The sequence below is a fragment of the Prionailurus bengalensis genome, chromosome B3 (assembly GCF_016509475.1).
Source record: "Prionailurus bengalensis isolate Pbe53 chromosome B3, Fcat_Pben_1.1_paternal_pri, whole genome shotgun sequence".
In the NCBI taxonomy this organism is placed as follows: domain Eukaryota; kingdom Metazoa; phylum Chordata; class Mammalia; order Carnivora; family Felidae; genus Prionailurus; species Prionailurus bengalensis.
Window position 1 is genome coordinate 122,326,098 of NC_057355.1, and position 25,683 is coordinate 122,351,780.

At 47.8% G+C, this 25,683-nt stretch overlaps 2 protein-coding genes across 12 annotated transcripts in view; one reads left to right on the top strand and one right to left on the bottom strand.

Annotated features, from left to right (window-relative positions):
* The window catches only part of ANGEL1 (angel homolog 1), a 44,796-nt gene extending 29,673 nt beyond the window's left edge, over nt 1-15,123 (bottom strand). For 3 of the 7 annotated variants that reach the window (XR_006293442.1, XM_043556696.1, XM_043556693.1), the window contains exons 1-2: nt 15,022-15,123; nt 2,832-2,946 (exon numbers count right to left, since the gene is read on the bottom strand). Coding sequence is in view for 4 of the 7 variants with exons in the window: in XM_043556696.1 (XP_043412631.1) it covers nt 2,832-2,934 (103 nt within the window). In the remaining 3 variants the exon portion in view is untranslated. Of the gene's footprint in view, nt 1-1,054; nt 1,165-1,853; nt 2,001-2,831; nt 2,947-15,021 lie in introns of those variants that run through there. The other 4 variants (XM_043556694.1, XR_006293443.1, XM_043556695.1 and 1 more) reach the window with 4 other exon arrangements.
* LRRC74A (leucine rich repeat containing 74A) overlaps nt 1,330-25,683 on the top strand; it is a 49,510-nt gene continuing 25,156 nt past the window's right edge. For 4 of the 5 annotated variants that reach the window (XM_043556698.1, XM_043556699.1, XM_043556701.1 and 1 more), the window contains exons 1-5: nt 1,330-1,453; nt 17,759-17,887; nt 20,578-20,750; nt 23,514-23,621; nt 24,620-24,716. In XM_043556698.1, coding sequence (XP_043412633.1) covers nt 1,381-1,453; nt 17,759-17,887; nt 20,578-20,750; nt 23,514-23,621; nt 24,620-24,716 — 580 coding nt within the window. In that variant the 5' untranslated portion in view covers nt 1,330-1,380. Of the gene's footprint in view, nt 1,454-15,070; nt 16,015-17,758; nt 17,888-20,577; nt 20,751-23,513; nt 23,622-24,619; nt 24,717-25,683 lie in introns of those variants that run through there. The other variant, XM_043556700.1, reaches the window with a different exon arrangement.

Here is a 25,683-nt window from a genome sequence, read left to right on the forward strand (position 1 = left end):
GAGCCCCCAAACTCCACGCACAGTATTTTGGTGCGAGCAAACACCCACACTCACTAAATCACTTATTTACAACACAGGACAAGTGACATGCACGACACTCACCCTCAATCACCAGAGATTCATTTTATCAGCTCTATTTTTTAAAAGGCAAGAAAAACTTCAAAATGGTTCAAATGTTGAAAGATACTATCTTATTTATAGTCTATGTTGATTTATGGCCCTCTAAACCAGTGGTTTTCAACCAGAGGGTAATTTTGCCCTCAGGGGACATTTGATATTATCTGGAAACACAGTGGCTGTCACAACTGTGGGGATGCTACTGGCATCTAGAGGTCAGAGGAGAAGGATACTGCTGAACATCCTAGAGTGCAAAGGACAGCCCAGGCCCAAATGTCCATAATGCTGAGATTGGGAAACCCTGTTTTAAATCCACGGGCTGTGTTGCTGGCTTTAACCTCAGGGATTTGCTAATCCCCTGCCCCTGGAAACATCCTCTGCATACCAGATGGAAGAGTTTCTCTTGTTTACAAGTGTGAAAGTATTCGTTTTCAAATTTAGCAGATTTTTGGTGGTGGTGGCGCGGCTGTCCGTTGGTTTTTCAACAGAATCGTTTTATAAGGGAGGGAGGGAGGAAGGGAATGGGAAGCATAGAAAGAAAACCTTCTGTAGGAACCAATACACAAAGTTGAAAGAAGTGGCACTGCCTCTATGGGGGAGGGAGGGAGGGAGTGGCCCCTCCTGTGATCTCTCTAAACTCTGACTACTGGTCTATAAACCTGTGGACAAGTATATGTCACTAAGGCTGTCACGGGACATCGGAAGGGCTCCAGAAATGGCAGCACCATGGGTAAAGGAATCTGCTTTAATTCTCTGAAAACAATTACTTCCGCGGACCTTCTCATTCCTCAGAAGTACGGACGCACAAATATTGCTTAGTTGAGTGTCTACTATATTCTGGACAGTGTGCTAGCGCTAGAGCTACAGGGAGCGGGACAGACATGGCCCTGCCCTCCTGCGGCTTGCGTTCTAGCGACAGACACACACAAATAAATACCTGAGTGGCTATTTTACATACACACGTTGCGTAAAGTTCCGGAAACGACAAGCACAGAATGCAGCTGAACCGCGTATGTCTAAGAAAGCAGTTCTTGGTCTGTCCCGCCCTCCAAATTGCCGGAGAACATTCTGGGAGTTCTGTGGGATCTGTCACAGGGACGGACGGTCTCCTAAGAGCCTCGGGAATTTCAAAGACCAGGAACGGGAGCGCGGGCAGATCACGGAAAAGTGACGGAATAACTCTCTTCTCTCTGGGCGCTGGCTCCACCGCACGGACTCTCTAAACCCAAACCCACGGGAGACCGCTTCAAAGCTGGGGGTTAAATGGTCTCCGGGTTGCGAGCACCGGGTTTTCAACCAGACACTCGGCTGGAGAGCGGAGAGGCGGCTGTGAAAGGTGAGTGTGGAGTAACCCAGGGGAAGGCAGGTGCGTGCGGGTCTTGGGCTCACACCCCCCGCCCCCAGGGAGTTCGGGCGTTTGCCTCGCCCCGAGTCGCTAACCCCTCCCAGGGCCGTGGCTCGGCGGGCCCCTGCCCCTTCGCCGGCCTCTTCCCACGTTAACCGTGGCGCGACGCCACCAGGCCACAGGCGTGAGGGGGGCCGCCCGCGAGGCTCGTCGGCCAGGCCCGGGCCTCGTGGGGTCCAGGAGCGGCACCGGGGGTCGCCTCCCCACACCTCGGCCGGGGGGGAAAGTGGTCGTGACGCCCGACGCGCCGCACGCCGGCCCCAGGCCCCGCGGGGCCCTGCCGACGTGGGCCCGGGCCTGGCGCCCGCCTGCCAGGACGCGGGGCCGGTACCTGAGAGGGCACGGAAGAGGCGCGCGGCCGGCAGCAGCAGGTAACACAGGCACGACGCGATCATGGCCGGCCGCCGCGCTCGCGCTCGCGCTCGCGCCCGCCTCCCCTCCTCACGGCCGCCCGCCGGGTCTCTCTCAGCTCGGCCCCGCCCCCGGCCCCGCCCCCGGGGCGGCTCACGTGGTACCGCTGCGATTCAACAACAACTTTATTGGGAGCGCAGAGCCACGTGTGGGACCGCGAGGTCGGCGAGTCTGTCTCCGTGGCAACGGGCCCGGCCTACCTCCCAGAAGCCATCCAGGAGCCCAGTTTGAAAATTAAGCACCTCATTGGAGGCTCCCATAGTATCCATTCTAAGGCCACAGTTTCACAGCTACTTTCGCCACGGAGCTAGGGGGCCCACCTCGGGTACACTATAACCTCTCTGCCCCTCAGTTTTCTCATCTGTAAAATGAAGGGCAGAATTTTCTCACACAGCCCTGACTTCTATAATCTCTTCTCATCCCAGAAAAGAGAGCCAGTTCTTCCCCATTTGTTTACTTTTCCTGACTCTACTGTCTTACTCAGCTCAGATTCTAGGTCACAAATTAAGTCTACACCTTTGTCTCCTCTCCCATCCTATTCAAAATGGGCCCTTTTTTTACCCAATCTGGGAAAAAAAAAAAGGGGAGGGGGTATCCCATTGGTAAAGGGTTCAAGAAAGGTGGGGAAAAAAGTTCCACAAGGCAGGGACCAAGTCTGGTTTGTTGGTTAGTTTTCACTGAGGTATATCTCTCTAGTGCCTCCAACGATGCCAGGCGCATAGTAGGGACCAAATCTTTGTTGACCAAACAAAGCGTATGTCACTAAATGAAGGCCAGGTCTTCCGTCCATTGTGCGCTTACCCAAAGACCTCTGAGTTTCTCTCCCCCATCCCTCACCCTCAGTCTGCCTCAGCCGCACTCTGAAGGAAGGACTGTGTAATACTCCCAGGTTCGGTACCTAGTGTCTGAGCTGTGTGATTTCCGATTTGTGACTGGAGCCTCGGTTGCTCGGAGAAGCCCTCTGGAGAGTCACCAGATCCAGGACCAGCTGGGTACATCATAACACTGAAAGGCCAAAAGGAAGAAGAAGGAGAGAGTCAGTCTGGCTTCAAGTAACAGCACTCACGCCTTTGCCTGAGAAGCAGCAGGAGCCCCAGGGGCCATCTGAAGGTTGAGAAGCCTCTTAAAAACTAGTGCACAAATATTAGCTCTATCTAAAGAGCCTCCCAAGCCAGGCCCACTCCTTTTATGTGGCTTAAATAAACCTTCCTTGTACCTTCCTTCTGTTTTGTCCCAGTGGTTACCGAGAAGTCCAAGTTATAAATCAGATCCCAAATCAAGGTACTTACCTAGGGACTGTGTTTCATTTTGTGAAATGAGAGTTCCCTTATCCACTTGGAAATGTTTTAAAAGTACAAACTCCTAGACCCTACTCCCAGCGTTCTGATTTCACAAGTCTGGAATGGGGCCATGGACACTGACCAGGTTATTCTGGTATACAGTTTGGGAACCTCTGCTAAAGGACCTAATCCTCAACTGTGCTGTTCAATGCATGTGTGAGCAAAATGTGTCAGGCCAGCTCATGCCATATTCTTTCAGAGGCTTTTCCCGAGGCCAAGTAAGCAAGACTGATCTCTTTTTGTTTCCTAATCCACTTTCAGCTATGTTGGAAAGGGTAGGGGGTTGCGAGCATCACATGTTTTGGAGTGAGGCCACCTGAGTTCAGACCATGGCTTTGCCAGTTCCTACCTGTGGAACCTCTCGGGTTACTGAACCTCTTGAAACCTCAGTTTCCCCGCTGTGCCCAACCCAGGGTAAGCTCTTAGTGTTTACCATTATATGCATGTTTTTAGCGGAAGCGCAAACCAGCTCTGGCTACTACTAATGTAGGGTCACCTTCTACAATCTCTGGCAGAAATAAGGGCCTTCCAAACTGTAATGTGGTACTACAATTTGCAGCTTCATCATGTCAGAAATATTCCAAGAAGAGAGACCGGATGAGTCCCTCGATTCATCCCAACTGTGATAACAGTGGAGGCAATGATAAACCACTGGGTGGTTTCAAGGACGCAGAACCTAACGAATAGGGCAAGTGGAAGGTTTTGCAATACTTTGAGGGATATAAAATGTTCTTTTACAGGGAAATTTTCTGTATGCAAGAAAGTTAAGTTCTTGCGGGTTCAAATTTCACTTATGCCAGCAGGTATGTGTGGAAGTTCAAGATGGCTGCCCTTATTAATTTATTGGTCGAACGTGTACATTACACAGGCTGTCATGAAGCTTCCTTTCAGGATTGCAGAGGCTACTGAGCAAGGCCTAGAGCAAAGGTGCCCAAGAGAAATATAACGTGAGCCGCATATGTAATTGGAAAATTTTAGCCTCATATAAAAAGCACAACAAAACAAACAAAAAAACAACAAAAAAAAAAACGGTGAAATTAATTTTTAATAGTATGTTTTATTTAACCCCATTTATCCAAAAAATCGGCATTTCAACATCATCAATATTTTAAAATAAGGCAGCTTATGTTCTTTTTTTTCTTCTTTTTTTGTACTAAGTCTTTGAAATCCAGTATATGTGATAGCACATCTCAGTTTAGATTAGCCACAATTCAAGTGCTCCGTGGCTACAAGGGGCTTGTAGATATCGTATTTGAACCTGCGCAGGTCTAGAGGGCTCAACAGCCTCTCAGATGGGATACGCTGAAAAGAACTGCCTCCATTCAAATCTTAGGATAACCTGACACCCGTACATTTCTCCTACCTTGGCTTCTGTTAGCCTAGTGTTTCCTCCTGGATCTTGGGATTTATGGCTAGATATTCCCAGAATGTGCCAGATTGGTCTGAATTGATACATTCACTCATTCACTCGTTCACACATTCATGTATCCATTAGATGTTTATCAAGCACTCATCAGTGTTACCCCAGCCTCATCCTGTCTTTTCTTGACCTCCAGCACCCTCCTCCTCTTTCATTGCAGACTCTAGCCTTAGACTCCATTTTTCCTACCTCAAATCCTCCTATGCCCAATGTGGAAGAGCCATCCCAAGCCCTAGAAGCTCACTGTCACCACCTCCTCGGTGGCCTCATTCCCACTGTACATCAGATACCCTTGGAGTATCGTTAATGGGTACTGTGCTGCCTCCAAAATCATAAATTCACACACCCACTCCGACAGATCACCTCATGGCCCACTTTTGCTTCTACTTCAGCAGTTCTCTAACTCCATCAAACCCTCGGGTTCTCTATTCTGTCCTCACACTTTCCCTCAATCACCATTTCTTTCTCTATCCAACATGGAATCCCCATGAGCCATCTTTTTTTTTTTTTAGTGTTTATTTATTTTTGAGAGAGAGAGAGGCACGAGTGCGAACAGGGGAAGGGCAGGGAGAGAGAGAGAGAGGGAAACACAGAATCCGAAGCAAGCCCCAAGATCCAAGCTGTCAGCCCAGAGCCCAACACAGAGCTTGAACTCACAAACTGTGAGATCATGACCTGAGCCGAACTGACACTTAACTGACTGAGCCACCCAGGTGCACCCCCCCCCCCCACCATGAGCCATCTTTTAAATCACTGTCTTCCCAGTATCATCTGTCTTGCCCATTGTTCTTTGATTACTCCTAGGTCAAGTAAAACCATTCTCCTTCTTGGCTCTTACATCTGGGCTGCTGAGCACTGGTGAATAAAATTACCAGCCCCTTGGACTGGAGCTCCTAGTGCGCTGGCCTCCAACCTCACTTCAGCCCTCAACCCTCCCCCGCAATCCTGTGCTCTTAACTAGGTTTCTCTCCCTTTCCACGATGACCATTCTTCTCAAACTTGTTGTCCTATGATGTCCCTTCTTGTTCTCTGGAGATCGTCTCCCTGCCAACTTTAGAGAAAAACTAGAGCCACCAAGTGAAAATTCTCTACTGCTTGTTGCCACACCAACTCACTGACAGGCAACTCTAACTGCCTTCCTTCCCTCCCGACACGATGGCTGGCCATTCCATCTTTCATAGTATCCTCTCCTCCTGCTTCTTCAGAGATTATGCTCCTTCTGCTCACCACTCTCCTTTTTTTCCTGGACTCCTTCCCATCAGCATTTAACCATGCTTCGGATCTCCTATACAGAACTCTCCTCCAGCCCAAGTCCTCCTCCAGCCATCCCTCCATCTCCCCATGTCTCCTTCATAGCCAGGCTTCTTGAGTTGTCCACTCCTGATATCCATACTTCCTCATCTCTCATTCATCTCATCTTCATCCCACTGCAGTGGGGCTTCTGTCCTCATCACTCCACTGAAACTCCCCACCAGATTTCCCAGTGCCTTCCTTGTGGCCACATTTAATGGGCACCCTCCAGGCTTTATTATTTCTTGAATGTTCTGTAATCTTGCCTAACTCCCCGCCTCTTGTAAGATTCTCTCCTGTTGGTTTCTTTGACATTTTTGTTTTCCTTCTGACACTGTGGACATTTGTCCTAGTGTCTTTTATTTCTGTTCCCCTGAACACCCCCCTTTCAATGATGGCGTTCCCAGGATTTCACCCTTGGTCTCTTTCCTCTTCTTACTTTAAAATCCCTCCTTGAGAAATGTTCACCCTTCCAATGGCTTCAGATACCATTCACATACCAACAACTCACATATCTACATTTTTAATCCTTTCCCTGGGCCACAGAGTCATAAATCCTTTTGCCTAACGGCCTCTCCAATAGATGGCCCGGAGGCACCTTAGAGATTCAACACACCCCAAATTGCATTCAGCACCTTTCCCCACCATTCTCCAAAAATGACTGCCCCTCTGTCCCCTCAGCTCTTCTGTCCTCTTGGCTCTGAATGGCACAGTCATCTACCAAGTTACCCTGGCCTCAGGCTTTTTATTTTCCCTTTTACTCTCATATCCGAGCTGTTCCGAGTCCGAGTGTTTTGGCCTTCTTTATATTTATTCAGTAAGTCCACTTCATCCCTGCAGCCACTTTTTTTTTTCTTTTTTTTTCTTTTTAATTTTTTTTAATGTTTATTTTTGAGACAGAGAGAGACAGAGCATGAATGGGGGAGGGTCAGAGAGAGAGGGAGACATGGAATCTGAAGCAGGCTCTAGGCTCTGAGCTGTCAGCACAGTGCCCGACGCGGGGCTCGAACTCACGGACCGTGAGATCATGACCTGAGCCGAAGTCGGACGCTACCAACTGAGCCACCCAGGTGCCCCTTTTTTTTCTTTTTAAGAGGGGGAGAGAGTGAGCATGAGTGGGGTAGGGGCAGAGAGAGAGGGAGAGAACGAGAATCCCAAGCAGGCTCCACCGTGTCAGCACAGAGCCCAACGCGGGGCTCGATCTCACGAACCGTGAGATCATGACCTGAGCTGAAATCAAGAGTCAGACGCTTAACCAACTGAGCCACCCAGGTGCCCCCTGCAGCCACTTCTACCTGGCTTTGATCCTCCTCCTTTCCCCAGTCTGCTTTCCACGCTGCAGCCAGAGCAATATTTCTACTCTGGGAATCATGTCAGGTCACACTGATGCTTAAAACCTCTCTGTAAACCCCACTGTCCTCAAAATGCAGGCCAAACTCCTTAGCACAGCACCAAAGGCTCTCTGTTATTGGCCTCTGCTCACCTCCTATCTCTTCTGTCTGCTTTTCCCTTCCATCACCACTCCCCTCAATGAGGATCCCAACCCAGCTTCACTAAACCACCTGTGATGGCCTCAGCATGCTGCAGGGACTTTGTATATGCTTTCTTCCCAGCCTCAAATACTCCTCCTCCCCTGGGTCTGCCCCTGCCCCTGCCTTCATCTGCCTAATGGACCTTCAAGTTTCAGCCTAGCCATTTCTTCTTCAAGGAAGCTCTCCCAAATCTCCAGCACCACCTCCACACAAACATACCACTGCCCCCAGGCTGGACCACAGCCTCCTCCTCTTTGCTTTTCTCTCATCCTTGCTTATTCTGGACCCAACACGGTCACTGTCTTTTTACTCATCAGTGCCCCTCATGAGGTTCACCACTCTGTTCCCCTCGCCTAGCCCAGCACTAGGGCATTCAACACACTGAATGAATGAAGAGCTTCAGTTTCATAAGGAAACCAAGCATAATAAAATCCACACTTGCAAAAGTAGACACATAATGGGGCAGTTCTTGCTTTATCATTCTGCAAGTGACTTTCTTTCAAAGACCCCCTCATAGTTGCCATTTTTTTCTTTTTATTTATTTTTAATATGAAATGTATTGTCAAATTGGTTTCCATACAACACTCAGTGCTCATCCCAACAAGTGCCCTCCTCCATGCCCATCACCCACTTTCCCCTCCCTTCCACCCCCCATCAACCCTCAGTTTATTCTCAGTTTTTAAGAGTCTCTTATGGGTTGCCTCCCTCCCTCTCTAACTTTTTTTTTCCCCTTTCCCTCCCCCATGGTCTTCTGTTAAGTTTCTCAGGATCCACATAAGAGTAAAAACATATGGTATCTTTCTTTCTCTGTATGACTTATTTCACTTAGCATAACACTTTCCAGTTCCATCCATGTTGCTACAAAAGGCCATATTTCATTCTTTCTCATTGCCAAGTAGTATTCTATCGTGTATATAAACCACGACTTCTTTATCCATTCATCAGTTGATGGACATTTAGGCTCTTCCCATAATTTGGCTATTGTTGAAAGTGCTGCTATAAACATTGGGGTACAAGTGCCCCTATGTATCAGCACTCCTGTATCCCTTGGGTAAATTCCTAGCAGTGCTGTTGCTGGGTCATAAGGTAGATCTATTTTTAATTTTTTGAGGAAGCTCCACACTGTTTTCCAGAGTGGCTGCACCAGTTTGCATTCCCACCAGCAGTGCAAGAGGAAAAGACCCCCTCATATTTGAAATCTCACTTGATTTACAACTATCATTGTTTTTTTTTTTGTTGTTGTTTTAATGTTTATTTATTTTTGAGACAGAGAGAGACAGAGCATGAATGGGGGAGGGGCAGAGAGAGAGGGAGACACAGAATCGGAAGCAGGCTCCAGGCTCTGAGCCGTCAGCCCAGAGCCTGACGCGGGGCTCGAACTCACGAACCGTGAGATCGTGACCTGAGCCGAAGTCGGACGCTTAACCGACTGAGCCACCCAGGCGCCCCAACAACTATCATTGTTTTGAAAAGCCCTTGCATAAAATGGGATCTTATTACATCTAATAATAATGGCATCTGTTTCTTTCTTTGGTTGTGCTTCCTAATTTTTAAAATATGTTTGTTTATTTATTTTGAGAGGCAAAGAGAGGAGGGGGGAGAGAGAGAGAGAGAGAGAGAAAGAGAGAGAGAGGGAGAGAGAGAGAGAGGGAGAAAGAGAGAATCCTAAGCAGGCTCCATGCTGTCAGCACAGAGCCCACCATGGGGCTCGATCCCATGAACCGTGAGATCATGACCCGAGCCAAAACCAAGAGTCAGTTGCCCAACTGACTGAGCTACCCAGGTGGCCATGTGCTTCCTCATCTTGCCTTCTAACATGGTTTCTGCCAACTTTCTTGGATTCTTTTCCCTCCGTTCTTTCCTTGGAGAGCTGGAACCTTCATTATCTTATTCTAGTGGCTATCAAATACAATGGCAAACTTTTCCTTAAAGGACCAGATAGGAAATATTTTTGGCTTTGCAGGCCATGGGTCTCTGTAGCAACTGCTTGACTTTGCCATGTGACTGCATGAAGGCAGCAACAGATATACCTAAATGAGTGATAGTGACTGTATTTTTAGAAAACTTTATTTACAAAACAAGCAGTGGTCCAGAGTTGGTCCTCTATATATACTCTACTATAGTTTGACAATTCTTGAAATATATCACCCGCACCCAGACCCTTCTAAACCATGAACAGCAGCTGTCCTGAATGGAGAACAACCTTGTCATGTTAAATTAACAGCAAGGGGGTCAGTGCAAAGAGGCAGCATGGGCTTTGCAGCCAGACTTCATCTATATCCCAGTTCTGCCACTTTTTAGCTGTGTGATCTTGGGCTACTTACTTAGCCTCTCTGTGCTCAGTTTCCTCCTCTGTAAAATGGTAATTAAAAATAGTATCTCAGGGTACGTGGGTGGCCCAGTTGGTTGAGCATCTGATTCCTGATTTGGGCTCAGGTCTGAGCCATGGGGTCAAGCCCGCATCAGGCTCTGTGCCAAGCCTTGGGGTTCTCTCTCTCCCTCTCTCTCTGCCCCTCCCCCCTCAAAATAAATAAATAAAAGTTTAAAAAATAGTATCTCATATGCCCCTCTCCCACTGGCACTCTGCCTCTCTCTCTCTCTCTCAAAAAATAAACATTAAAAAAATTTTAAACATAGTATCTCATAATAGCATAATAATAGAAAATTTAAATGTAAACTCTACAGAACAGTGTGGTCACTTACAAGTGCCATATAAATGGTAGCTTATAGGATAGTAAAGGGTCCCTCTGCCGTGTTCCCCACTAGTGGAAGTGTTGTAGCAATAAAATTGGCTATAAAGGAAGAAATTTTCATTCTCTTAGTAACTGGCCATACCTCACCCAGGGTGACATTCTCTTTGACTCATTCCAAGTCAAAATCACAGCTCCCCTCCTCCCCAGGGACTCTCTTTTGTCCCTGCTCTGTGGATTAACTGTAGAGTTAGTTTACCTGCCGCCCCCTAAATGCCTTATCCCTACCTCCGAGCGCCTCAGGGGCTCATCTCACAAATTAGTAGTTTAAAAGTACAACATTTTGATTAGATGGAATGTAACATGCTGGTTATACAGTCTGAAATGCTAGCCCCACAAATAACACCAAAGGATACATATAGTCAACAGACTTTTGCCAGTGGTAGAAAGGCAATTAAATGGAGAAAAAACAACAAATGGTGATGGTTATACAACATTGTTAATGTACTTAATGCCACTGAATTGTGTCCTTTAAAAGGGTTAAAATGATACATTTTATGTTACCATAAATTTTAGTGGATCCCAGGCCTAAATGTAAACACTAAAACTGTAAAGCTTCTATGATGCAACACAGGAGGAAATCTACACGAACTTGGGGTAGGCAGAAAGTTTAGCTATGACACCAAAAACATGATCCATAAAAGAAAAAAAATTGATAATTTTGATAAATTTTGAAAATGTTTTGATTATGGATTCTGAAAAATTATCAAAATTATTTGACTTTATCAAAATTGAAGTGTGTTCTCTGTGAAAGACACTGTTAAGGATAAGAAGCGAAACCACATTTCTGACAAAGGACTTCAGAATATATCAAGGACTCTCAAAACTCCATCGGAAAATAAACCACCCAACTTAAAGTGGGCAAAAGATCTGAACAAGCGATAAAGAAGATATATGAATGGCAAAAAAACCCAAAAACATAATCAAGTGTTAGCGAGAATGTCGAGCAACTGATGCTACCATATCTTCCTACTGAGAATTCAAATCGGTACATCCCCTTTGGACTTCGGGTAACAACATGGTGGTTTCAAGGTTAAACATACACCTGCTATATACACGTGACAATGCCACTCCTGGGTATTTAATACTCAAGAGGAATGAAATCTTAAGTTCACACAAAAACCTGTATGTGATGGTTTATAGCTGCTTTGTTCATAATCACCAAGAAAGGGAAAAGATGAAGAGCTAGCAGGTGAATGGATAAGTGTGGGACATCCTACAGTGGAATATTACTCCGCAATAAAAAGGAACAACAAGGTACAGCTTCATGCAACAATAAGGATAAATCTTAAATGAAAGAAGACACCCCCAAAACTACACATTGTACGAGTTCATTTATATGACTCCGGAAAAGGTAAAACCATAATGTTGGAAACGGAACAATGATTGCTGGGGGTTAGGTTGGGGGAAGGGCTTAATCATAAAGGGGCAGCATGAGGGAAAGTTAGGGGTGATGGAACTGTTTCGAGTGGAAGCATGGTAGTAAACACATGATTCTCTGCATTTGTTGAAACCTACAGAACCGTGCTGCACGAAGTGGATGTTGCTGTATGTAAATCAAGTAAAATCAACCAAGATAAGCGGGGAAAGATGAAACGCAGGCTGTGACAAGTGCACCTATGTCACAAATGCATCAAATAACCACAAAGAAGGGGCTAGGAAGAGAGAGTAGACCTAGATAATTCGGGGGGCAGGGCAAGTGTCTTAACTGGATACATAAGGATGAACACACACTCACAAAAAAACAAAAACCCCTACATAATAAATACTGTATTCTAGTTGGTAAATTTGTTTCCCCTGTTATGGTTTACCAATCCTGAAACTATTTTATATGTATACTAGAGATGAGCAAATAAGTAAATATATGGTAGAAAACGAGAACCAGGTTTCTTGACGAGAAAGAAATGACAAATACGCACTGGGGAAAGACATGAATGTCTCCTGTGGTGCTGGCTTACAAGCAGAGGTATTGGTGTATCCGTGGCTTCTGTTTCACATACGTATAGATAGATGGGTATGGAAATAAATACAGATGTGTGTTACACGCAGGTCAGTACCCATACATACATGCTAGCACCCATTTCCTCGCTCTACCCACTGAAAAGGACTAGAAGCAGTAAGAACTTAACGCTGATGGGGCGCCTGGGTGGCGCAGTCGGTTAGGCGTCCGACTTCAGCCAGGTCACGATGTCGCGGTCCGTGAGTTCGAGCCCCGCGTCAGGCTCTGGGCTGATGGCTCGGAGCCTGGAGCCTGTTTCCGATTCTGTGTCTCCCTCTCTCTCTGCCCCTCTCCCATTCATGCTCTGTCTCTCTCTTTCCCAAAAATAAATAAAAAACGTTGAAAAAAAAAAAAGAACTTAACGCTGATGAGCATGCCAGCACCCACATCTAGGTTTTCACTCTCCTGGGAAAAGTGCTTGATGCCTGTGGTATGAAAACAAATAAAAATGAAAGGCAGAGAGCATGTCAAAAGGGCACCGGGGCCAGCCTGAATGAGCTCCCATAGCCAAGGTTGGAATGTGAACAGCAAAATAATGATAGTATTGTATTGTAACCCGAATAATAAAATAAGCATCCATGATCCCTATTAATATAAACAACCAAATAAATAAATGAGGGAAAGGGACCACTCTTTCTTACAAAATTCCAATTAACAAAGAAGGATGGTAGGAACAGAAAATCACCATTAGAACACGACAATAGTACTTGTTGAGGCAAGATCTCAATAAAATCCATGGGTGCTGGGGTGCCCGGGTGGCTCAGTTGGTTAAGCATCCAACTCTTGATTTCGGCTCGGGTCATGATCTCACAGTTTCATGAGATGGGAGCCCCATGTCAGGCTCCACACTGTCTGCATGGAGCCTGCTTGGGATTCTCTCCCTCCTCTCTCTCTCTCTCTCTCTCTCTCTGCCCCTCCCCACCTCAAAATAAATAAGTAAACATTTTTTTAAATGTTTAAAATTTTTTTAATTTTATGATATTAAAATTATTGAACAAAAATTTTAAGCAGAAATAAGGTATTTGCATAAAATATCTTCTCCAAAATATGTATTAATTACAAAGGGGAAAAGAACTTTACAGTAGATAAACCCAGCAGATATCACCCTGACCAAGAGATCGATGTGATACATATTGATATCATGTGTCCCTGATACACACTGAGAAGGGCACATCAACTTTGGCACCCTTCCCAGTAATCATGAGAAAACATCAGACAAGCGCAAATTGAGGGACATTACACAAAATATCTGACCAGTACTTTCTGTAAGGGGTCAAGGTCATGAGAGACAAAGACTAAAGAAATGTCATACTTTGGGAGAGACGTGATAACACAGTGTGGGATCCTGGATTGGATCCTGGAACAAAGAATGGACATTGGTGAAAAAACTGATAAAATATAAAAATGGTCTGTAATGTAGTCAATAGCATTGTAGCACTGTTAATTCCTCAGTTTTGGTAATGTTTCTGTGCAAGATGTTAACACAAGGGAAAGCTGGATGAAGAGTATACGGGAACTCTACTATTTTTGTAACTCTGCTATAATCCAAAATATTTCAAAATTAGAACTTGAATTAAAACAGGATATAATAATAATAAACTTTCAAAATAACACACGAAAGGAAGCTGAAGGCATTACATTTCATGATTTCTAAAAAGATATAAAATGTTTAAATTGTGGTTCCTGAACATTTTTATTTCTCCAGAATGAACTGTTCCCCAAATAAGTAAATAATTGCTGCCCATCATTATAAAGAGAAGCCCTGATTAAATCATGCTCCTGTTCAGAAAGCTTCAGTGGCTTTCTATTGACTTTTCACTGCATTTGAATCTATTTATGAAATAGCTCGTGTTCCTTTTGCGCCTCTTTTTCCCACTACTCTTTGCACCCTATACTCCTCCAAACCCACCTTGGGCTCTGTTTCCTTCCTTTATTCTGCCTTCCTAGAAATGCCTTTTGCCAGGACTCTACTTGTCCAGAGCCCACAAATGCTCCGCAGCATGAAGAAACCTCACTTTCCCTTGAACTCCCAGCAAATCTCCCTCATGATCCTTATCAATTTCCAGTACTGCCTGGTGCCTCTGCCTGGTGGCTAGAGTGCTTTCCTCCAAATTTTCTAATTTGCCCTTGGGGCCTGAGACCACATGGTGCTGTTTAGGCAGAGCGCCTAGAGTTTAGACCAGGATCTACATACTTTCCCGTCCCCATTTTTCTCCTTTAAGGACATTTTCTATCCTCTTCGCCAGCACGGCGTAGACCAGATGCCCAAAGAGTCTCCGGGACTCATGCTTACCAAATCATCGTGGGAGTTGACCAGTCCCCCTGGTCTATTTGGTGTTTCTTTCAAGGAACTACATGAGATGGGACCCCTAGACTGGTGTGGCCATGCTGATTTGGGGTGACTCCAGTTCTTTATGTGAACAGGAGCTCTGCCAAAAATATTTGCTCACAACCCTCATACCCTAGGAGTAGCTGTGTCAACTTCTATCTTGTATCATACATGCCTTGAAGGGTCCAAGCCATAATCATGTCTGCATTCCCTCCCCACAGTGGTGCCTAGCATAGTGCCTTTTACATAATAGATGCTCTATAAATAGTTTTCAGAACAAATGCCTGAAGGAATGAGTAACGTGTCAGATGTACATGTTTCTTTTGGTCCAAGCCTCTATGTTCTCCCTACACAAATTCCCAGATGTTCCTCATTCTTCTGTGTGGCAAAGAGGGATTTCCGTGTCCCCAAGCCCTCCAGTCACTGACCTGACCGTTGATGTGCTGGAAGCTTATCAAGAAGGAACAAACACGCCTCCAGATTCTCTTGATAGTAAACTGCAAGTGAACTTCAACTCCAAGACATGTGAAAACAGCCAAGCGTGGGAATGATGGTTGAGTGGTTTCAAGTTAGGCAGCCCAGTAGTTTGGATTGAACAGTACTTCGGCTGCAACAAATTGTAGTGATAGAGCATATGTTTGTCGTGCTTTGCTTTTGATCTTCTGCTCCAACGTTGAGGATACTCTCCCAAGGGGGAAAGAAAAAAGGAATGAGAACAGGGTAGAAGAAAACTGACTTCACCCATCACTGAAATATTTCGTACCTGAAGCACAACCACCTTGAGAGAAGAACATGGTGGTGCGTCTTCACAGTCACCTGATTAAGGGGCTTGGATTTGTTCCTGACTCAGACGGAAACGCCACCACCAAGAAGCCCCCCCACAACACCTGCCCACTCACAGCCGAGCCCGAGCTCGGCCCCAGTGGACATATGAGGAAAGAGGACTGCCAGAGCCACCAAGAGGGCGGGAGGCTGGCTGTTGCCAGGTCCACCCGTGTGGATCACAATGGCTGCATGAGGTCATGGAATGTTGAAGAGGTGACATTAAAGTGGCTCTTAAGTCACAAAGTCGCAGGAGGGTGGGCATCCTTTTGACAGGGCTCCCGGGAATAGAACCATACCACTCTCCCTGATGATCTCAGCAAGTAGCTGCTTCTCCCAGACAGAGTTGGGGTCAAATCCACGCATGTCCTCTTCCCACCAAAGCCCACTCTCTCCAGGCTTGCTGGGGAGGAAGAATAACTACAGCCCCCCTGGGATTTGTCTGTGTGAGGGCAGGGTGCACGAAGTTTGAGGCAGAAGTGAATGGATGGGTGTGCTTCTTAGGGAAGCAGCAGAAAGGTGACAAGAAGTGGACAGTGGCCCCCGAGAGGGCCCTGGCGCCATGGACAATGATGAACCTCTTGAGCCTGAGACAAAAGGTGAACAGGCATCCCATCTCTCACCACTCGGGCCCTTCTGGGCTGTCTCAGTATAACACCCAGTGATCACAGGGACCCTGAAGCCCCCTTCCCTCCTCACCCGGGATCCTCTAGAATTGGGATGATGTGTTACGTCAACTTGGCCTCAGGGCCTCCCAAACAGGGAATGAGACAGTTGGAGGCAATGCTATGCTGGAATTGGCTCGTACTAGCTCTGGCCAACTTTAATTTCCGCTTTGTGAGCTGTTTGATGTCATGTTGGTGGTTTGAAATCAGCCATGCTGGGAATATTTACCCCACCTGAATTGGCTAACTTTACAAATCAAAGGTTTTGTTTTTTTTTTTTTTCCGGAGAGCCAGTTAAACACGTAATAGCATTCTACTGGTTGGATGGAATTCTAAAATTGTGTGACTAATGAGAATATTGAGACTCAGAAAGTCATAACTTTTTGATGGCTGCATTTGATGGCTAAGCTGCTGTATATCTTCTAACTGCTGGGCCACTATTACTTCCACCCCTTATCACACAGACCTTGTCTTACAGTCTTGGAAATAATTCCTGGAGCTTGGTGTACGGAGAAGGACTAAGAAAACATCTGCATGAACTTATTAGGAAGCCCGCCATCTGAGAACTTGGGTGGTTGAAACTGGGGACCCCTGCCACAAATGCTCAGTCCACCCAAAGAGTAGATTGGCTACGTTTTGATGGGTTACCTGCTGGTAGAGCATGGCTCCCCCAAACACTGCATCCTGTGGATGTGGGAGGAGTAGCTCTAGACTCCCATGTGTGGCTTTCAGGAACTCATCCTAGTCCCAGATCAGTGGTCCAGCCGCAGAAAGCTCAGGTCCAGCAAAGTATCAGGACTGCTATAAGAGAAGCTTAGGACACGTGTATTTAATCATAGCAATTAGTTTCAACCCCAGCAAGATTTTGCAAGCTCTTCCTTCTTTTTTGTTTTAAGGTTTATTTATTTTTGAGAGAGAGTGCAAGCCAGGGAGGGGCAGAGAGAGGGCAACAGAGGATCCCAAGCAGGCTCTGCGCTGACAGTAGTGAACCAGATGCGGGACTCAAACTCACGAACCGTGAGATCATGACTTGAGCCGAAGTCAGACGCTTAACCGACTGAGCCACCCGGGCACCCCCCGAGCTCTTCCTTCTTCATGATCCTAAAATAAATGTTGGATTGGAAGGAAGAGAAGCTGGGTCAAATTCTTAGGAATCAAGTTATCCTTCTTTCTCCTTGGGACTGCTTGTGTTCCCTTGCATTTTACAGATGTCCCAAGTCACCCGCTCTGCCCTGCCCCTCGCCTTCTGCAACATCGTTTGTGCCTGCCAATGAGGCAGCCTAGGCATCGGCACACATCCTCTCCCTGAAAGAGTAAAGCAGGCCCTGAACCCCACCCAAGCCGACAAGAAGGAAAATAGTGGCAAAGAGCCAATCTCTGAGATGGGCCCAAAGCAGGGAATGAGCAGGGAGTCTGCAGAGGACATGAGGGGGTGTTTAGCACAAGACTCTACAGACAATCAGGCGCTGGCCCTGCGTCCGAGAGGGAGGGCTTGTAGAATGGAGTCCCTGACGGGACTGAATGCACACTGCAGGTCCTTGGCTGGTGGGGGGAGGTCCTCCAGGACCTAGCTGGCAAAGGAAGGGGGTGGGGGTGGGGGAAGAAGCCACAGGTAGACTTCACCTGAGAGGCCCTCAGGTTTCATTTCCAGAATCAAAGAGATGAGTTTTTCTTCTAGATGAACCTGAAACCGAGCCAGCAGCACGGAACAGTGACGAGACCTTCTACTGTGAGGCTGAGGCCTCTGTGGCTGTAGAAAAAGAGAAGCCAGGCGGGGAGAGCTCAGAAACAGACCTGGAGATCGAAGGTGACCGTGGGCACTTAGTGGACAGGGTGGGGGTGCGCCTCCTTCCTCAGAAGCTGGAGACCTCAGCTCTCCCGGGTCGGCCGTGGCTCTGCCCAGTGGGCCACCCCACAGAAGGAACGTGGCAGCAACCTCTGGGGCAGTCCTATGCCACGTCCTCTTCAAGGCTGGCCTGGTGGCAGCAGCTGCCCCGTGCTCGTGGCCTACCTGCTGAGCACAGTGGTCACATCAGCTTGTTGAAAGCGGAACCAGTACTTACACAGGGATTTCTGGTTTTCTAAATGTTTCCACGTGTGGCATCTTATGTCCTCTTTGCAATAATCCCAGGAGGTTGTCATCATTACCCGCCTTTTAAAGAGGAGACCGAAGCTTAAGGAGATTGTGTGAGTTGCCCAAAGCCATAGAGAGCTGCCAATGTTTGCTGATCCCCTGTTCACGCTGCTCTGCTGATCTGCCTTCGTGCTCGGTGTTGTGGGGGCCGCTGGACCGTCTGTGGCCCCTCTTGCAACCCGGTGACTTTTCTCTTTACTCACATTAGAGTTCTTGGTTCCCCTACTTGAGAGTTTGCTCTGGACAAAGCCAAGTGTGCCCTGTGGGGGTGGGGAGGAAGAGGGCCGGCTGAGCTGCAGCAAAGACTCTGTTATTGCAAACAATGCCTCCACCCTCTTCACCCTCTCCATTTCCCTAGGGAGGGAAGTGCCAAGAACACCTGTGAAGCAAGGTGAGCACATGGCTCGCCCCACCTGAAAGGCCAGCCCGGAACTTCCAGGCTGAGGCTAGCCCACTGCCTTCGTCTCCTGTGTTCTGGCGGCTGGGTCAGTCCGTTCATAAACCTCCCTACCGTGGCCAGCGTACAACTTCCCCTCCCCATATGCGTCCTCCCTGCCCCCGCCCTCATCTCGTTGCTTTTTCTGACTTCTTTTCCACGTCCAGGCTGCCGCTAGTGTGCTGATGTTGGTTTCAACCCGGACCTTTACCTGGTTGGGGGGGGGGGGGGGTGGCAGATAGAAACTGGATGTTTTGTCCCAGACTCCTGCTTCTGTCGCGTCTTCCCCCCACCCCCCCAGCTCCCCACAAGAGATAACACAGTTGCCAGCTGTCTCTAAAATATAACCATAGCGACTACAGCTAGAAAGGGTCAGCAGAGTGAAACAGAGCAGAATTAGTGTCGAGGACAAAGGTGGGGGTTACCTACCGCCTGCCTTGGCAAAGAAGAATCTCTACTGGCAGCTAGGCTGTGCTGGGGCAGAAACTCAGGGCCCAGCTGCTCCAGCAGCTAGTGCCCCCTGGTGCTGAGGAGCTGGGAATGGGGCCGGAGGGCTTCTCTGAGCTGACCTGAGACGTGAGCCCCCCGTGGAACAGCAAGCTGGCAGTGAGGCTACAGAAGAGGGAGAGAAGGCAGAAGTTGGGCACCTGCCACGTGCAGTTTTGCTTATGCGACAGCAGTCCTCACTCGGAGGCGATTTTGCACCCCAGGTGACATTTGGCAACCCCGGGGTGGGGGGGGAGGGGATGCTACTGGCATCTCACTGGCAGAAGCCAGGAATCCTGCTAAATATCCTTCACCGCTCAAGACAGCCCCTTGTGACAGAGAATGACCCAACTCAAAATGTCAGCAGCGCCGAGCTTGAGAGAGCCTACCCTACAACCATCCCAAAGAGAAGGCCAGTTAGAAGCTGTGCCTGCAGAGTGAGCCTCCTCGTAAAGTTGTCTGTTCACCAACAAAGCTCACGTTGTCTGCCTCGTAAAATGTCCGAGGTGGGTTGGCTAAAGGCCCTGGCATCCAAAGGGATCACAGATGCACGCTTAGACCCCAGCTAGCCACGGGAGGCCCAGCTGTTGAAGGGACCCACTTAATGAGGACACAGCTGTGAGGGCATATGGAATCCAGGGAGGGCCATTGACCATGAGCCAGGCCCATCTAAAGTCCAAGGAACAAAGGCCCCAAGAGCTTGGAACGGAGAGATAAAGTCCCCAATTCTGGTAGCTGGTGTTAGCACCGATGAGCTGTGTGTGATTTGCGGCTAGATTTGTCATTGGTAAAGTAGACACAATAGTCCTTTTTGTCAGGAAAAATGACATACAAGTCTTTGAAAGAGGACTATCAATTCAAATACAAGTTTGTTTGTTTCCACGTGATTTGGGGAGGTCTCTCCATCTTGCAGTGATTTGCCACCTTGAGAAACCCACTCAGTCCCACTTGGGGTTTTGAAAGTTGGAACCTCTCTAAATCTTTAGTAAGGCTTTATTTGTGGCTCTCAGTTCAGTCGTGGTAGTGAAACTGAAACAAATAGAGGTTCCTTCAGCCATCACAAATCAGCTTTTGGTTTGGCCTTTCAGAGCCATCCCAAGGTGGACAAGAGAGCTGGCCTTTATGCATCCTTGATAATCAGTCCTGGATGTGGGCAACACGGGAAGGTGTGGGCATGCTGCTCCCTCTCCTGGGAAGGCTTGGGGCCTAAAACCAGGGGCCTTATCTCTTACTCAGAGGGAGATTTGGGGCTTTCTGGAGTTTGGGTCTCCCTCTCCCGCCTCTGGCCGTCTTCCGATTAGAGCTGCCCTCCACCACACACACCCACAGGGACATCCTCAGGCAGAGGGGACACCGGGCAGAAGCGCACTCGGCCCAGGGTTAGAGGAGAAATGAGGCAGAGGTGGAAGAAAAACCCCACTTCCTCCGTTTTTTTGTGTAGATACGGAGAAACTTTTCACCACCGGACAAAGGGAGCTGTACCTGGAGGCCTGCAAACTGGTGGGTGTAGTGCCCGTCTCCTACTTTATCCGGAACATGGAGGAGTCCTACATGAACCTCAACCACCATGGGCTGGGACCCAGTGGTACCAAGGCTATTGCCATAGCCCTGGTGGTGAGCATGCTAATGGGGGCCCTTGATGATGGGTAGAGGTGGGGGTTGACAGAGTAGTGGGCTCAAGACTCAGAGAGACCCCCCATGGGATCCTAAATTGCAAGCTTTATGCCCGCCCTGCCCTAGGCTCTGTTTGACTGCCAGTCGATTTACGTAATAGGCATGGATGCCCCACTGGCTCCTGGGAAGGGGGCTGCTAGGGACCTTGGCTTTGGAGGTCTATGCTCTTTCTGATTCAGGAAGCAAAGGCAGCAGCCACAGGTAAGTGGCTCGGCTTGTCACTAATGCTGGTGCATGATACAAAATGCCAGCCTTGATCTCAATTCCAAAGCTCACCTTTGCTATAAAGGTGTTCACTACTGAGCTGTTCTATTCAAAGTTTGCCTTTTGCAATGTTGCAATTCTTTTTTTTTTTTTTAAATAGTGCAGCCACTTTCTTTCTTTCTTTTTTTTTTTGTTTAATGTTTATTTATTTTTGAGACAGAGAGAGAGCATGAACGGGGGAGGGTCAGAGAGAGAGGGAGACGCAGAATCGGAAGCAGGCTCCAGGCTCTGAGCCATCAGCCCAGAGCCTGACGCGGGGCTCGAACTCACGGACCGCGAGATCATGACCTGAGCCGAAGTCGGACGCCTAACCGACTGAGCCACCCAGGCGCCCCATTTTGCAATGTTGCAATTCTTAAAAGATCACACTGTAGAATAACTCATGTTTTCCCATAGGAATAATGTCCTCTCTCTCTCTCTCTCTCTCTCTCTCTTTCTCTCTCAGCCTGGCATGAGCAACCAAGGACTTGACCTTGAATTCATCATAGCCTTATATAATTATAATTGATTGTATACAAACCAGCTTCCATCCCAGAAAAACAGATCATATAACAACTGTATGTCAGCACAACACTGTTTGTTCATTTAGGACGGTAAAGAGAAAGTTTGATTTAAAAAAAAAAAAAGCACTCATTCATTTTGGGAAATATCATAGCATTTGCATTTGGCACATGCCCATTAAGAGGCCACATGAAATGTGAGATTGTGCTGCTTTCTGGAGGAAGGAGGAAAGAGGGGAAGAGCACAGAAAGAACAAAGGCATCTTGAAATTTATTGAGTGTTGAAAGACTGATTAATGAGGTGTTAGGAATGCACCATTACGGCCTGAGTTTCACGAAAAAACCGGATAATGCAATTCTCTCGGGACTTGGGCTGCTTGCCTCTTAGTGACAACAGTTTCTGTTTGGGGAGAGTTTCTTTTTCCCTGATTCTCTGTGTCACTAATTTGACAATTAATCACTGTGACATGCTGGGGGACTGAACTGTTATTTATCTTTTGTACTGTTTAACTTTGCACATGTTGTGTTTCCCTGGCTCGGCTTAAAAGCACGCTGATGGTAGTGCTCATATCTCATGCTTCCCGTCCATCTCTCACCTGCCTGCCTCGACGCCCTCGTGCTTGGCGGGGTGCAGGGATGTCCTCTGCTCATCCTTGTTTCTCCAGAAACTGGCACAAAGAGTAACCAGCGGCCACTGGCCTGTGTGACGTGAATGTGGACAGGCCTGGTGCGGGCTCTGCCCGCTGCCCCACACACTGCACTGGTCCCCAGGGTGACTATGCAACTGGTCGTCCGGCCCCTGATGCTGGGCACTGACACCTGGCCCCCTGAGCCTTGACCCTTGCCTCTGCACACAATGGAATTTTGCCCACCTCGGAGAGCTGAGGCCAGAAGGCACTTGGTGAAGGCCCTGGGTGGACTGTTAGGCACTGTGTTATCTGAGCCGTCACATTTGCCCTTTGCGGGGGGGCTAGGACTCCTTCCCGGTGGCTGCCTCTCCCGCTGCTTGGTGCACTTTGAGAATGCCCAAATCCAAAGATGTGTCTATTCTTCATACCTTTCTGCACCGGAACTGAGGTGGGGAAGGGAAGAATAACAGTCCTGACTAGAGCTGACCCCGGGCCCTCATGCTGCACGTCGCTTCCTCTCCCCTTGCTGCCTGTGGGAGTGCTGACTAGCTCGGATATGGATACTTAAGACTGAAATCCAGGTCCTTCCAAACAGCCTTGGGACAACGTCCTGACTGAAAGAAAGTACCAGATAAGCCAGAGCCTAAACTAGAAGAAAGACCTGTGAAAGAAACAGGCACAGTAAATGCCTTATGTTTAAATAATTTATTAAAGGCATCAACTTCTCCTTAATGTCAGAGTAAGTCACAGCTTCTCTCCTCCCTGAGAAAGAGCTACAGTCTGTCTAGCTCATCCCTGTGCCCCACACTTTTTAGGGATTTCATTGTTTTTTTTACTTAAAAAAATTTTTTTTAATGTTTATCATCTTTGAGAGAAAGAGAGAGTACTAGCGGGGGAGGGGCAGAGAGAGAGAGAGACACAGAATCTGAAGCAGCCTCTAGGCTCCACACTGTCAGCCCAGAGCCCGATGTGGGGCTCAAACTCACGGACCCTGAGATCATGACCTGAGCCGAAGCTGGAGGCTTGACTAACTGACTGAGCCACCCGGGCGCCCCAGGATTTCATCGTTTTAATGTCCCCTTTCTAAATTCCCCTGCAGAGCCCCCTTTGGTGGAGGTGCCCAGAATAAGCATATTGTGCTGGCAAAACTCAGTGGGATGGATCATCCCTGTGCTTTCTCCAGAATTGCTAGCCTGCCTCTCCGTACCCTCTGAAAAGGCTGGGACGGTCAAGAGAGAGGACGGGTTCTGGGAAAGGGCAGGGAACTGACTACCTCTGTCTTTCTCCCCCTCCTCTTGTGGCGGCTGAAGTCCAACACGAGTGTTGTCACCCTGGAGCTGGCAGACAACTGTATCATGGAGGAGGGCACCTTGAGCCTGGTGCAGATGCTGCAAGAGAACTACTACCTGCAAGACTTGGTACTGTGCTCTGCTCTGCCGATGCCTACCACCTGGGCTCTCGGAACACACCCGACACGGGCCAGAGGCCCCTGCCCAAGCCCTGGCCAGCCTCCGGCTTTCTGCAGCCTGGAGGCCCTCTCCTCCAGATGTGACTCCTCAGAGGAGGGCCACACATCCGAGGCTGGCCGCGGGGAGGGTTGGGAGGGGAGCTGTGTTCCCTGTGGTCCCAGGAACCCTAAGAAACCAATTCTGTCTGCACCTTATAAGCCCTTATTTCTGCAGAGTCACTCTAAAGTGAACTTAAAATAAAGACACGAAATACTCTCATCAAACACAATGTGCCTGGAGATAGAGGATGGTGATAGTTGCAAACCAGGTGAATACACTTGAGACCACGGAGCTATACCCTTAAAAACGGCTAAGATGGTAAATGTTGTGTTATGTCTATTTTTACCACACACACACACACACACACAAAAGGGAAAAAGAGAGGGGAGAAACAATTATGATAATAATGGCTGGTTTATATGAACGTCCCTCCCACTCGCCTGAAAGAAATGTGTCCATTTGTATCCCTGTGTGTCCCCAGCAGATTCATTCATGCTTCACCAATCAATGAATGGAATTTATAACGATGAATTACTCGAAGCTAATTTTTCAATTGCTTTATGCCAAACTGTCTAAACAAAGCTCTCTTGGATTTCAAAAAAGAAATGTACAGTGTGCTTATCTAAAGTGCTAGAGCTGAACTGGAGAGGTGGAGTCACCAAAGCCAACTTCAGAAAAACTGAGGCCAGTGGGAGGGGCCCCCCAGCCAGGCATTAGGAGGGCTGAGTTCCCATGGTCCTCTGCTCCTTTGCTCTTCCCAATCCATCCTGCCCCTCCTCTCCTGCCCCTCTCCCCACCCAGCCCTACTCCCTGGTGCAGGCCTCAAGTAAGGCTCACACTGGCACCATTCGTTAGTAAGGGCCCTTGGGTGGGATTTTTACACACATGAATGTGTTCTTGCCTTTTAGAATATTTCCAACAATGATCTTGGCTTGAAGGGGGCCAGCACCATCTCAGAATTTCTTCAGAGAAATACCTCTTCGCTCTTGAACCTCCAGCTTTCAGGTGAGCCCACCGAAGAGGTGGGAGAGGACAAAGGGATGAAAAGAAGAGAAGGGGAAGGGCAGGGAGAATCCAGGGTCTAAGTGAGCCAGACCAGGCCCCTCCGAGTTCTGAGATCAGAAAACTGTGTCCACACCTGCTAAACCCTTCCAGTCATCCTTTCCCCCTCCCCATGGCCACACTGGCTTGCTGGCTTTCCCAAACAAGAAACTTCTGACTCACTCAGCAGCATGCCTGCCTCTGCTTGAAAGTCTCTACCCCAGATAACTGCATGGCTCACTCTGTTGCTTTATCCGTGCTCCTGCTCAAATGTCATCTCCTGAGGGGGCTTCCCTCCCCTCCCCTCCATCACCATCACTATCCTGTTGCCATTACTTGTTTTTTCTTAACAGCATTTATTGCCCCCTGGCCCCTTATTGTACACTCACTTTTTAATTAGTCTGTTATCTGTCTCTCTCACAGAAAAAAAAAAGTCACTTGAGAACCCAGGTTTGTGGTTTGAGTTTATACTGTCTTCAGGGTCCTGGAACCCCTAAGACATTAACCTAAGTCGTCCTATACTGGTAATACCCTGGGGCATACAACAGACACAAACAGAAAACCTCATTGGAGGAATGACCCTTGACCCAGGCTGCAGGCTGCTTGGGATTCCCACAGATAAAGCTCCCATGAAGATGGGCTCAGAGTCCAAAATTGCAAAACAAGGACACAAAACACCATGAGAGCAGTCAGATTCTAACAAGCAGCAGCATCAGACCGTCAAGGACTACAGAAAATAGAATTATCAGAAATAAACTGTACATTTGGTGACCATATAATTTATCTTCCAACTGCATAGAAGCACTATTAATTAACTAAAACTGCAAGCAAACAGATATCTTGACCCCAACGGTAAACTATGTTTAATATGATTAAGAACATAAAAATAAAAACACACAAGAACAAAACACTATTTTTTAAAAGACCTCCC